The 12,880-nt window shown below is 45.6% G+C and overlaps 1 protein-coding gene across 4 annotated transcripts; it reads right to left on the reverse strand.

Annotated features, from left to right (window-relative positions):
• Positions 1 to 178: 178 nt before the first annotated feature.
• LOC308547338 (zinc finger protein 112-like) lies at positions 179 to 12,217 on the reverse strand. Of its 4 annotated transcripts, none has more exons than XM_081117550.1 (6): positions 12,054 to 12,199; positions 10,199 to 10,261; positions 9,801 to 9,966; positions 8,658 to 8,784; positions 4,309 to 4,404; positions 179 to 3,486 (listed from the first exon to the last, which is right to left on the reverse strand). In XM_081117550.1, the coding sequence occupies exons 4-6, from the start codon at positions 8,689 to 8,691 to the stop codon at positions 1,061 to 1,063; spliced, it is 2,556 nt and encodes an 851-aa protein (XP_080973676.1). In that variant the 5' UTR covers positions 8,692 to 8,784; positions 9,801 to 9,966; positions 10,199 to 10,261; positions 12,054 to 12,199; the 3' UTR covers positions 179 to 1,060. The 4 variants fall into 4 exon arrangements, with proteins under 4 accessions (XP_080973676.1, XP_080973673.1, XP_080973674.1 ...); XM_081117547.1 differs by lacking the exon at positions 9,801 to 9,966 and adding an exon at positions 3,608 to 3,739 and having other exon boundaries at positions 12,054 to 12,197; XM_081117548.1 differs by lacking the exon at positions 9,801 to 9,966 and adding an exon at positions 3,608 to 3,739 and having other exon boundaries at positions 8,658 to 8,806; positions 12,054 to 12,190.
• Between the last annotated feature and the right edge of the window lie 663 nt (positions 12,218 to 12,880).

Here is a 12,880-nt window from a genome sequence, read left to right on the forward strand (position 1 = left end):
AATATTTTTCCTTTGTGTGAGTGGGAGAAGTATAGGGATGTAAAACTTGACAAAATTAAAGTTCTCCAAACTCATCACAGATCCTCCTTAAGGAGGTGAAGTTGGCTAAAGGCTATAGCTCTTAGAAATCAGTCAGATCAAAGGGCTTTCATGGAAAGATGGAGACTAGAACCAAGTATTGTAATTTTGACATTTATTAAGAAAGTATTTTTCATTAGTAGCCATTTCTGACACTTTCCAAATATTACAGTAAAATTCTGCCTTAACACACAGGCAGGAGTAAAAATTCAATTATTTAAAATGAAGTGTTTCGTTTTTGCAGTTAACCAGGAACAGTATCAGTTTGCAGTCATTTAAAGTGCACATACGTACATACTAACACAGACACACACACAGAGCGAAATTTAAACTGATAGTATACAGAAAGAGACCAAATGGTAAGACATTCAGCTCATCCCTGCTTAAGATGGCATATAAGATGGAAACCAATCCTAACAGGGTTACAACCAAATTCATGTCATTTCAGACTGCAATACTGCTTGATGTTCCACGTTTCAAATACTTGAAGTGATTATATTAAGGTTACTTGCAGCCCTCCAAATACATGTTTTCTGGTGGGGGAAAATGAGCTTAATAAAAATTTTAATACACATTTTGTCATTTAGCAAAAAGTACTGAGCACCTATGTCGAGTCAGACAATGTCATGGCTTTATAGACAGCAATGAATGAAGCTCCTCCCCTTCAGGTTCCCTTCCAGTAGGTATGGATTTGCACATGCTCATCACTGGACTTTTGCTAAATTCCTGACCATACTCATCTTTTATGAGCCCTAGTGCAACTAGTTAAAGTCATGTGCAATGACTGATGCTACATTTCAGACAAAATCCCTTATGAAACCTCTCATTAGATGTCTGCTGTGTGGTCTCCTATTGTGAATGTTGGGGTTGGGTTGAAACATCACATTTTCATTAAAGAAATTCTTTTTCTAATATAAGAACTCTAGTAAATGGAAAAATTCAGCTTCCATTTGAGGACTTCAAAACAAAAGAAAATACCATTTTATAGGAATTCATTTCTGTATGGGTTATCTGATGAAGGATAATCCTTACCATACTCCTCACTTCTATAAAATGTGTCACTATGGACTCTTTGATGATTTAGAAGACCTGAGCTCCAACGAAAACCTTTACCACATGCATCACATTTGTATGGTTTTTCTCCTGTGTGGACTCTCTGGTGAGCCTGAAGATTTGACCTCTGACTGAAGCCCTTTCCACACACCTCACATTTATATGGTTTTTCCCCAGTGTGGATTCTGTGATGGGCTTGAAGACCTGAAGACCCACTGAAACCCTTACCACACTGTTCACATTTATAGGGCCTCCCTTCTGTGTGGACCCTCTGATGTGCTTGAAGGCGTGAACTCTCACTGAAGCTCTTTGGGCACACCTCACATTTGTATGGTTTCCCTCCTGTGTGGACCCTCCGATGTGCTTCAAGGCGTGAACTCTGACTAAAGCCCTTCCCACACATCGCACATTTATATGGTTTCACTCTAGTGTGGACTCTCTGATGACCTTGAAGATATGCTCTCTGACTGAAGCTCTTCCCACATACCTCACATGTGTATGGTCTCTCTCCAGTGTGGACACTCTGATGGCTTTGAAGGTATGATCTCTGACTGAAGCTCTTACCACACTCATCACACTGGTATGGCTTCTCTCCTGTGTGAACTCTCTGATGGGCCAAAAGAGTTGAGGCCCTAGTGAAGCCCTTATCACACTCTCCACATTTATAGGGTTTCTCCCCTGTGTGAACCCTCTGATGAATTTGAAGATTAAAGCTCCAACTGAATCCTTTCCCACATTCCTCACATTTGTAGGGTTTTTCTCCAGTGTGGAGACTCTGATGGCCTTGAAGGTGTGAACTCCGACTGAAGCCCTTCCCACACTCCTCACACTTATATGGTTTTTCTCCAGTGTGGACTCTCTGATGGGCCTGAAGGTATGAATTCCGACTGAAGCCCCTCCCACACTCCTCACAGTTATATGGTTTTTCTCCAGTGTGAACACTCTGATGGGCCTGAAGGCATGAACTCCGACTGAATCCCTTATCACACTCCTCACATTTATAAGGTTTCTCTCCTGTGTGGACTCTCTGATGGACATTAAAAACTGATCTATGACTGAAGCCTTTACCACAAGCATTGCATTTGTATGGCTTCTCTCCAGTGCGGATTCTCTGATGATCTTTAAGTTTTGAACTCCAATTGAAGCCGTTCCCACACGCCTTATAGGGTTTCTCTCCAATGTGAGTTTTCTGATGGCCTTGAAGATATGAATTTTGGCTGAAGCTGTTACCACATGAATGTTTATATGGCTGTTCCCTAGGATGGACTATCTGAAGGTCCTGAAAACTGTCTTCCATGTGAACTCTATGCTGAATGTTAAGATTTGAGCTACAAATGAAACCTTTTTCACATTCCACATCTGTGTACAGCTTCTCTTCAGTGTGGATTTTCTGATGAACTTGCGGACAAGAACTCCTAAGGACACTCCCATTCTCCTTATATTCATGGGGTTCCTTCCCAGTACTAACTCTAATACCACTGAGGTCTAAGCTCTGACTGAAGGTTTCTTTATAACTATAGGATGTCTCTCCTGTATGAATACGTCCATACATGTGAAGGGAGGAGCACCGGTTCAAGTTGTCACCATATGCACATCTACACGGCTTCTCTTCTGTACGTTTTCTCTGATGGGACCGCAGATGTGAACTCTCAAAAGCACACTCTCCTCCAGGAACACAATGAATATGCAGAACTGAATTACATCTACAGCCCTTTCCACATGGACTGTATGTGTGCGGCTTTCCTCCTAAGTCTAACTGCTGATGAACCTCAGAGCTGAAGTCAACACTGGTGGCTTTTCTGCACTCATTACAGGAGTAGGGGGTTGGCTCTGTTTGAATTAAGTTTTGATTATGTGGTGACACCTTCATAATGTCTTCTCCACAGTCATGGCAGCTGTGGGTTTCTTCTGTTCTGTGTACTCTCAGATTATCATTGTGATGTGAGATCCAACCGATGCTGTCACACTTACAGAAATTATTCTTCATGGAAATTGGTTGACATCTACGCTGATAATTATGTGACTCTATCAGATACATTTTCCTCCACGAATGCTGGGCTCTCCAAGATGCAAATTCCTTATGTTTTATGTAATTGGGACCATCCCCTACAGGAGTCAATATATAATTCCCATCTTCAGAAATCTGAACTGGTATTCCTGTCCAAACCTGGCAGGGGGAATCACCTTGTTTTTGCAACTTAGAAATACTCCTTTGAAAGTTTTTCATGGAATCTTGACACCTGGCTAACCCACCTGCACCTTGCTGCCAGGTCTGCCAGGAGGAAAGCTCTTTGGGAGAAAGGTTGCTTAATCCCGCTTCTTGAATATTCTCCACATTATGATGGTTCTTGGTTCCTATAAGGATAGAGAGAATTTAGACACGTACACAGTGAATGCCTTTGTTCAGAAATCAAGCTTTTGCACTTAGGTTATGACATGAAACTTCAGTGAACTAGAGGAATATTCATGTGATTACCTCTAAAATACTTAGGAAATGGCTCTTCTTTGGCTACCTCAGGAGTATAAGTAGAATTGCCATCACTGGGGCTATCTGCATGCTTCAAAATCAGGGCTTTGCAACACAAGCTGGATCCTGAACGTGGCGGCCCTGTTCAAAGGTTTAGTAAAACCATAGACATTATCATGGCCTGCCTGGAGATGCCGAGGAGAAAACAGAAGGGAATGGTCTCAAGTGGGAAAGAATATTGTTTCAAATGGACAAATGCTTTTTTTCCTCATAAAAACTTTTTCTTTTTTCTCTGGCATATGGGCACGGTAATGTTTTAGTCTGATTGTCTGTATACCTACTAGCTAGCTATCTCAGGGAGGACTGGTGACAGCGATGACCATGCCTCTGTTAACTCATTCATTCATTGAAGGCAGAGGGAAAGTCAAGCCAAGGAACCTGTAGCAGAGGCATAAACGACAGGTCTTCTGGGCAGCAGTGGGACAGTAAAGCTAAAACAGAGTGAGCAAACAAACAATAGTAAGAAACTGTGCAAAGCTAGACAGTGCTCAGGGCACAGACCCCTTAAGGCCTACTAGGCACTGTAAGTACTTTAGGTTTTACCATGTGCGAAACGGAAAGCCTTCAGAGTTGAAACAGAGACGTGGTATGTTCTGACTTGTTCTAGGAGGGGCTGTTTGGCTGCTGGGTTATTGCTGGATGCTTCTCACCTGAACACCCATCTCCCTGGGTTTCTGTCTGCATCATCAAACGTTTTTCTTCTCTCTCCAGCTGGAATATAAGGTCTGGTTTGAAGGGCTGTGTCCCTGTAAAAGCAAAATTTTTAAATTTTAAAGAAGTCCAATTTATCATTTTCTTTTCTGAGTCATGATTTTGGTGTCCTATCTGAGAATACTTTGAAGGTCATGATTTTTTCCTATGTTTCCTCCTAGAAGTTTCACACTTTTAGATTTACAGTAGATCTCTTATCTATTTTGAATTACTTTTTGTGTGAGGTATAAGACATGCCAATAGATGCATATAGATGTCCAAGGTTTCAGCACCTCCTGCTGAAAACACTGTACCTCTCCACTGAATTGCCTTGGCACCTGTAATACACCTAAAATAGTTTCAGCCCTGGCTCAGTAGCTCAGTTGATTAGAGCATCATCCCCATACACCAAGGTTTTGGGTTCGATTCCCGGTCAGGACACCTACATGAATCAACCAATGAGTGCATAAATAAGTGAGACAATAAATCGGTGCCTCTCTCTCTCCCCCCTCCCTACTTCCTCTCTCTAAATAAATAAAAAGTTTCAGAATTGCTTCTTCCATATATCACTATATAAACAAAGCCACTGAGAACCGTTCAGGACTACAATTCATTCTTGCCTCCCCCTCCCACCGTACCTAAAACTAAGGGTATACAGTTATAGACTGTGCTCCTCAGCTGTTTCCACAGGTTCTTTCTTTTCTCTTCAGTATGGTTACGTTATTAATTTCAAATACAACTGAGTCCATTTGTTTCATTTCTCTTTTAGCTGTAGATTACAATCCCTTTGCATTCTACTTTAATTTTGATAATGTGTTGAACTAACATATTTTCTAAGGTTCAAACTAGATAAAAAGGTATCCTCAAAGAGGTGTGACTCTCTTCCACATTCCTTCCGCACTGTTACTTCTACCCCCTATGAAAACTACCTGTATTATTTTTTTGGTTAATCCTTTTGTGTTTCTTCTTATAAAGATAAGCAGAGATACATATAGTTACTTATTTCTCCTTCTTTCTTACATAAATTATAGCATGCTATTAATGCTCTTTTTTTTTCTTTTTTTAAAGGCCCTGCTAAAGCAAGGCCTCAAAAAACTGAGTATGAACTTAGAATTGTTCCTCTCCATGGAAATCTTTTGTAAAAGGCGAAAGATTCATTGCAATCTGAAGAGAAACCAGAGTATTCTTAATGCTCTCTTGTACTCTGCTGTCTTTAGGAAAAATTCCTAGAAGTGAATTGCTAGGAAAGGGTTAAGCAAATAGTCGTCTTCTTTTCTTCCTGTGAATCCTCCAAGGAGAGTTTTTCCACTGATTCTTTTTTTAGAGAAAGTGGAAAGGAGGAGGAGGGGAGGAGAGGGAGGGAGGGAGAGACACAGAGATTGGCTGCCTCCGGCACATGCCAGGTCGGGGATGGAACCTGCAACCACATACATGCTGCTGACTGGGGATCAAACCCTCGACCCTTCGGTGCATGGGCTGATGCTCCAAGCTCTGAGCACCACCGGCCAGGGCAGGCGAATACACAGTTTTGTTAGATGCTATCAAATTCCCCTCCTTTGTGGTTGTATCGTTTTTATACTCCTAATTTTAATGTATGAAAGTGTTTTATTTCCCACAGCTTTGCCCAAAAAAAGTTCTAAATTTCTGCCAATCTCATGGGTCAGAAACAGTATTTCAAGTATAATTTTAATCCACATCTCTCTTATTTTGAATAAAACGGAACATCTACTCATATGTATATATTCACATACAGTTGTGTATGTGTATGTATATGAACACGTGTGTGCATGTACATACACACACACCCCTGCCTCCTGCTCCATTCCCTGAGACTAAGAAACAAAAACACCACTGGCAATGACAATACTTAACATCCAGACCTTGGAGTGAAATACCATTCCCTAATAAAAGAAATGGATGATTCCAGAGCTGAGGGAAAGGAAAAGGTGAGCATAAGGTAAGGAAGTGTTAAAAAAACCTGTTGGGGCATATTACAAGGGCACAGCGATAAATTATAAGCCATAGTTAAAAAAAGATTTCACAGACCCTTACAGATACCAAATAAATGGATGGGGCGGGGGGTCCTGCTTACTGTAGAATGTCCCATGCTGACTGCTAAATTTGAGGGAAGCACTACATCAGAAAATCATCAGTTTGTAACTATCGTGGTAAAGACTGAAAAGGCAGGAATCATCATCGGATGCTAAATATCTGTGTGGTCTTAGAGAGTGTTGCCCTTATGACTGCTAGAGGAAAATCAGCAGTAATTTCATAGTGGAGAAATTGGACAACATCTTGACTGGGTGAGCAAGGTGAACATCACCCACGGGGGACAGACGGTGTGCCTCTAGATGGGGTCCCAATCCGAGCGCCAGCCAGAAAGGATCATCTGGACCTAATTATGAGGGCGTATTAGGAATGTCCTATTAAAGCCAGGGGACGGGGAACAAACAGTATTCTTCAAAAATGTCACTGTCACAAAAAATAAAGAAATGCTGTGGAAATGTTCCTAATTAAAGGAGTCAAGGAGACATGACAGCGAGACTAGATTCTAGACTAGATCTTGCTCTGGGGGGACAAAAATATGCTATAAGGACTAGAATGGGCTCTGCTGATGAAATTAGAGCACAAATGATAAGAGTGGAAAAAAGTATTATATCTGCACGGGGGATATGTAAGAAAACATTCTTACTTCTACAAAATACACTGTTCAGTAAAGAATTAACCTTGCCCAGCCCAGCCGGTGTTGCTCAGCGGTTGAGCATCCACCCAGGAACCAAGAGGTTACGGTTTGATTCCCCGTCAGGGCACATGCCCGGGTTTTGGGCTCCATCCCCAGTAGGGGGCGTGCAGGAGGCAGCCCATTGATGATGTTTCTCTCTCACCAATGTTTCTCTCTCTCTCTCCTTCTCCCTTCCTCTCTCTAAAAAATCAATAAAAACATATTTTTTAAAAAAAGAATTAACCTTGCCCAATGAGACGTATGGTCTTTGCCCTCAGCTCTCAGGTGATCTCTAAGGCCCCAGAATGTCCTACTTGATAAGAGTGTCTTTCTTACCCAGAGGCCTTGGGCCAGACCAGACAGTTTAACAGTGTGATTTATGGTGACGGCTTTGGGCCACCTGATACCAGCTTGATTTCCAGAGGGGCTGGAAACTAAGGTTAGCCACATAGGTGTCCAACCGCACCTACGTGACCAAGCTCCCAAAAAACTCTAGACACCAAGGCTCGGAGGTAATACACCATGTGTACTGTCGCACATCATTGCCGGGAAGAGTTAGTGCTGTCGCCCTCGGGCGTGGCTCAGCGGTTGAGCATCAAACTAGGATCCAGGAGATCACAGCTCGATTTCCGGTCAGGGCACATGCCCGGGTTGTGGGCTAGATCCCCAGTCGGGGGCGTGGAGGCACCCGATCAATGACTCTCTCATCACTGATGTTTTTCCCTCTCCCTCTCTCCCTCTGAAAGCAATAAAGATATATTAAAAAAAAAGAGTTAGTGCTGTCCACGACTCCACTGGAAGAAAACTGGAAGCCTGTGCTGGAGACACTCCTAGACTCTGCCCCAGGCGTCTCCTTCCTTGGCTGCTTTTAACCTATTTCATGCCCATCTAATAAAGTGTAACCATGAGTATAACAGCTTTCAGTGAGTTCTGAGAGTCTTCCAGCTAATTATCAAGCCTCGGGGTACTACTGGGGACCCCTGAACTTGCAATTGGTGTCTGACAGAGTGCAGTCTTGGGGATTCCCAAACCCTGCATTTACACTGAAGTATTTGGAGGTAAAGGGAGATGGTATATGTAAGTTACCTGGAAATTGTTCAGGAAAAAAATATTATGAATACGCGTACATTTTCATAAATATACAAAAATTATCTGGAGAAAGAACATGTGTATAAATGACAAAGCAAGGGGGTAAAATGTCATTACAGGGGGACTTGGGTAAAAGCCATATGGGTGTTCTTGTCCTATATTTTTACTTTTGTAAATGTCCTGTAAGTTTAAAGTTACTTACAAATACGTTGTTAAAGTGAGAAACAAAATACCTCTGAAAAATCAAGTTAAAAACAGTTACTGACATCCTGAGAAACAAAAAGCTGGTGCAACTCACTGAACTGATTTCATGACAAAGCAGTGGGGCCGGACCACGGTGTGCTCACTGCGAGTTCAAAGGACAGAAACATCTTGTCTTTGCCGCGCAGGGCTTGTTAGATGCCCAAGCTCAGGGAAGGATTTCAGGAGTCCCAGAGCTTCAAACAACTGAGCACACAAAGAGGGCGACCCTGAGTTACAGAGGGCGCCTGTCCTCACCCAGGGACACCAGGTTCCAGAAGTTCTCCAGCATCACGTCTCGGTACAGCTTCCTCTGGGACGGGTCCAGCAGCCCCAGCTCCTCCTCGGTGAAGACCACAGCCACGTCCTTGAAGGTCACCGCCTCCTACGACACCAAACACAGGCACCTCAATCTCCCGGCTGGGAGGGGGCAACACCGAGAGGGGGAGACACACAGGGAGCTGTTCCCGACTCTCAGGGACCCCGACGGCTCATGTTAGTAGATTTTCCCTTCTTCCCATTTCACAATCACACCATTGGGGGGGGGGGGAGAACCAAGAGAAACATGAAAGAGTCTTGTGCACATTTAACACGGCGCCCTCTGTGGAGTTAAAGCCTCTGGAGCCCCAGCTCAGCTGGTTAGAGCGTCGTCCCAATAAACCAGGGCTGCGGGTTCAATCCCCGGGCAGGGCACACACACAACCCACCAATGATGCGGGAGGGAGCGAGCAGCAAATCCCTTTTCCCCCTCAAACCCACCCATCACTCAGGCCTCCAGAGTGGTCGCTGTCAAATCATGGCACACACGCTTCACAGTTAGACTGACAGTGCCACCCACATACTGTAAGAAATTGAGCTAATTGAGAGCCACAGCACCTAACGGGGCCTCCCCCCTCTCCCCAGGTGGCGCCGCTGTTCTGTCCAGGCTGCCAGTCCTGCGGCCTTCGGGCCCTGGAGCCTGCATGCCGCGCGCTGTCCTCGGGAAGCGCTGCGTGTCCCTCGAGCAGCTTTCAGGGGCCCGGCTGACAGCACAGGCTCTGCAGACGAACCGCCTCAGGTCACTTCTAGGGCTCCGTCCATTACTAGCTTTGTCCCCTTGGACAAGTCACCCAGCTTCTCAAGTATCATCCTGATGCACCAAGGTTGTGAGTCTGACCCCTGGTCGGGGCACATACAAGAATCAACAGTGATGCATAAATAAGTGGAGCAACAAATCGATGTTTCTCTCTCTCCCCCACCCCCTTCTCTAAAATCAATCAATTTAAAAAAATGCGAGCAAGGGCGCGTATATCCTGGAATATAGGCCTGGCAAGTCCCTGGTGCTACTAGACCAAGGATGTAGTTCTTTAAAATATACTAACATGCCAATGAAAAAAATGGAAACTTAACTATAATACATACATCATTTAACTTAGAATTAAGGAAAGAATCCAGCTCTTCTTGCTTGAAAACAACTAAAATTCTTTTCTCTGAGTTCAGTATCAGCTGGCCTCGCTTGCACCAAGCCGTACTTTAGACATTTTCACAAAATGTGAGGCACCATCATCACAAAACGGAATCTCTACAACTTTAAGGAGAGAGAAAAAAAGGTAGAATTCGCCCAGTGGGGGTTATTTTTAAAAATACCTATTAATTTTCGCACTGTTACTTGGAAATAAGCAAAAAGCAAGAGCCAGGCATACAACAATTTGTCAAGTGCCTTTGGCTCCCCTTTACCCTTCCCAAGCAGGACAAATATGTGTCCAGCCTTCGTGAAATAAAACGTCATTTTAAGGACCAAGGAGGCAGAGGCAGCTTACCTGGAACTGGATCATTTCTCTCCTCCTCCCTTCGGGGAAAGGCAGCGTTCTGGGGGGGCAAAGCTGGGGAGGGAAAGACATCATGAGGGACGCTGGCCATGCTGCCGGCGCACGTGGCATTTCAGGGGAGCACACAGCGGGCCCCTCTCTCTGGGCAGAGGCACCAAAGCTCAGCGAGAACAGGGGCTGGACTCCAGCTTCCCCGGGGCCCCCAGCCAGCTGCCATTGTTCATGAACATTCCTTAAAACAGCCCTAACCCAGGGCCTCTTGTAGCTTCCAGAGTATTCCTGAGCCTGGGTCCTGGAGGAAATGAAAGGCAAGCAGGCAGGCAGTATAACTGAATGGGGCCCAAATGCCTGGGTTCAAATTCTGCCACTTCTACTTACAGTATTACTTTCTACTCATCAGTAGTGCAAACCCTGAGCAAGTCACTCACCTCTCTGTGCCTACTTCCTGTCACCTGTAAAGGGGACTGATGCCCGCATCCCCTATTTCCTGCAGCTAAAGACAAGCAGTAGTTTGGGGCTCATAAAACTGCCCTTGAGAATGCGATTCTCCAGAAAATCCCTCTTTTGAGAAACCCAGAATTCAGAGAAGACTGTTCTGTCCTGTGACTTATTGTTACCCTTGGAAAAACCTAATTGACTGGTTGACTCACCGTCATTTCTTCTGTTAGTAATGAGAGTTAAACCTCCATGGGTTTTGTCCTCCTAACAGGTGTAATTACTTCCAAATATCATTAAGCTGGAAGAGTCTCGAGAAAGTTTCTTCTCCCATATGCAAGAGGCTAAATAATGACTAATAAAGGCCTAAGCCTATAAATCCTGTTGCATTGAAATCCACAACACCGGCTCACACTGTGAGGACCCAGCAAGACAGAGGGAGGCCCCTAGGTCCCGGGGCAGGACAAAAGGCAAAGGTGAGTGACTCAGTAAACTGCAGAGGGTGGAGGCAGTTCCAGGAATTAACTTAAATTGGTGGGTTTGACAAATACCAGGTGCACTCCAGCTTCAGGCGCCTGTGGTTGAGAAACATCCTGAGCCCACCCTTCCTAAGGAATTTATAACCCTTGTAAGGACAATGATTGCTTGCTCACTGTAACCCCATATAAGCTTGTTGTAAATTTAGATCAGGGTTCGAGTCAGAATTCCACAGCGTTGGAAACGTCTGAACCCCAGCTAGCTGGAATAAAAGTCCCTTTTGCTGTTACATTATCAGCTCTGGAGTGATTGTCTTCCCACCGCATAGGGGATCTGATTCCCGGACATAACAACAAAATATTGCACACTTATTAAGGCCCCACTACACGTGTGGTCAGGCACTCTGCAAAGCCGAGACCACGGCTGTCTGTGTGGCCGGGAAAATGCACCGCGGACTTTCCCCAGGATCCGGCTGCACTCCACGCTCCTTCCTCAACAAGGGGCCAGCACGGTCCCGGTGCGGCAGCCGCCGCGCACAGCCAGCCAGCGACCGGCGGCTCCGGCCCCATCGCGGGCTCCCGGGCGCTTCCGAGCAGCAGCGTGTGCGCTGAACAGCCTGCATTCTGCTGGGCACTGGGCACTGTTTTGAAGCTTCGTATATACAACCCACTTAAGCCCCACTTAAGCCCCTGGGAAAAAGGAACCCTGTTTTGCCTCGAGGAAACTGAGGCACGGAGAGATCAAGGAACTCGCCCCATATTTAACCGCAAGAAAGAGGCACCGCTGGCTGGTGGGTCCTACAGGGTGGACCTTGGATGAGCCGAGAGAGCGGGAGACCCTCAAACTCCGAGCACCCCGCAAGCCCGCCCCCGACTCGGGAGGCTCGCCGCCGCCTCCTTGTCCGCCCTCTGCCGCTGGCCGCCGCTTTCCTTACCCAAGAGGAGGGACCAAGTCACTGCTCAGCCCACGCCGAGGCGAAGAAGGTCCCGAGGGATCGCCAGGACGCGGGGTTAACTCGCCGAACTGCGAGGAACCTCAACCCCAACCTCGCCTCCCGACAGCGGAAGTGCCTCGCACTACACACGGTTCCTGAACTACACTTCCCAGAATCCCCAAGAGGAAGCGCCTGGTTTCCACGCACTCCTGTACTCCATTTCCCAGAATGCAGCTCGCGCGCTTCCCGTCGGTGGGCGCGAGTTTTGAGTAGAGATTGTTCGCTCCGAGTCACTCCTCAGGCGCCACTAACTGTCAGGTTCGCTTGATTCATTTCTCAAAGCTTACGAGAAAGTAATCGCGGGTTTTTAAAAAATGCGGCCGTGCTAGAGGGATAAGCGAAGCCTCTACCATAAAAGCAACTTTAAAAACAAATGTTTTAGGGGAAGCAGAAAGTAGGCTAAAAATGGGTGATTTTGTCTGAGTTGCTTAGACAGAACTTAAAGAACGCTGGATCTCAAACTTGTTTCAAGCGCCGGCTCCAAACATCACCAGTACGCGCGTTGGTAAGATGAAACGAACTTGACTGCTTATCATGTCCTTGCCATGGAAAAGGAGGCCGCCACTGGAGCGGCCCTTCGGCACCTTGACAGCACAGCGGCAGAGCCCGGAAGGCGAGGTTGCAGCTCACTGGGAAAGAATTCCAAGATTGGTTTAAGCAAGTCTTCCAATGCGAGGGACTTAGAAAGGCCATGGGTTAGTGGGAACAAGAAGGCTTTTTGTAGCCAAGGAATCTTTAGGTGCAGACTGCTGATTCTTTGGGAGAGA

This window comes from Miniopterus schreibersii (genome assembly GCF_964146895.1).
Source record: "Miniopterus schreibersii genome assembly, chromosome: 18".
Lineage (NCBI taxonomy): Eukaryota > Metazoa > Chordata > Mammalia > Chiroptera > Miniopteridae > Miniopterus > Miniopterus schreibersii.

What these genes read in the sequence shown, in the direction of transcription:
- LOC308547338 (XM_081117547.1), bottom strand. An exon ending in CTGGAACCTGGTGTCCCTGG is followed by an intron (nt 4,405 to 8,657) that starts GTGAGGACAGGC and finishes TTGCTTTTACAG; the next exon opens with GGACACAGCCCTTCAAACCA. An exon ending in CCAGGGAGATGGGTGTTCAG is followed by an intron (nt 3,740 to 4,308) that starts GTGAGAAGCATC and finishes ACCTTTGAACAG; the next exon opens with GGCCGCCACGTTCAGGATCC.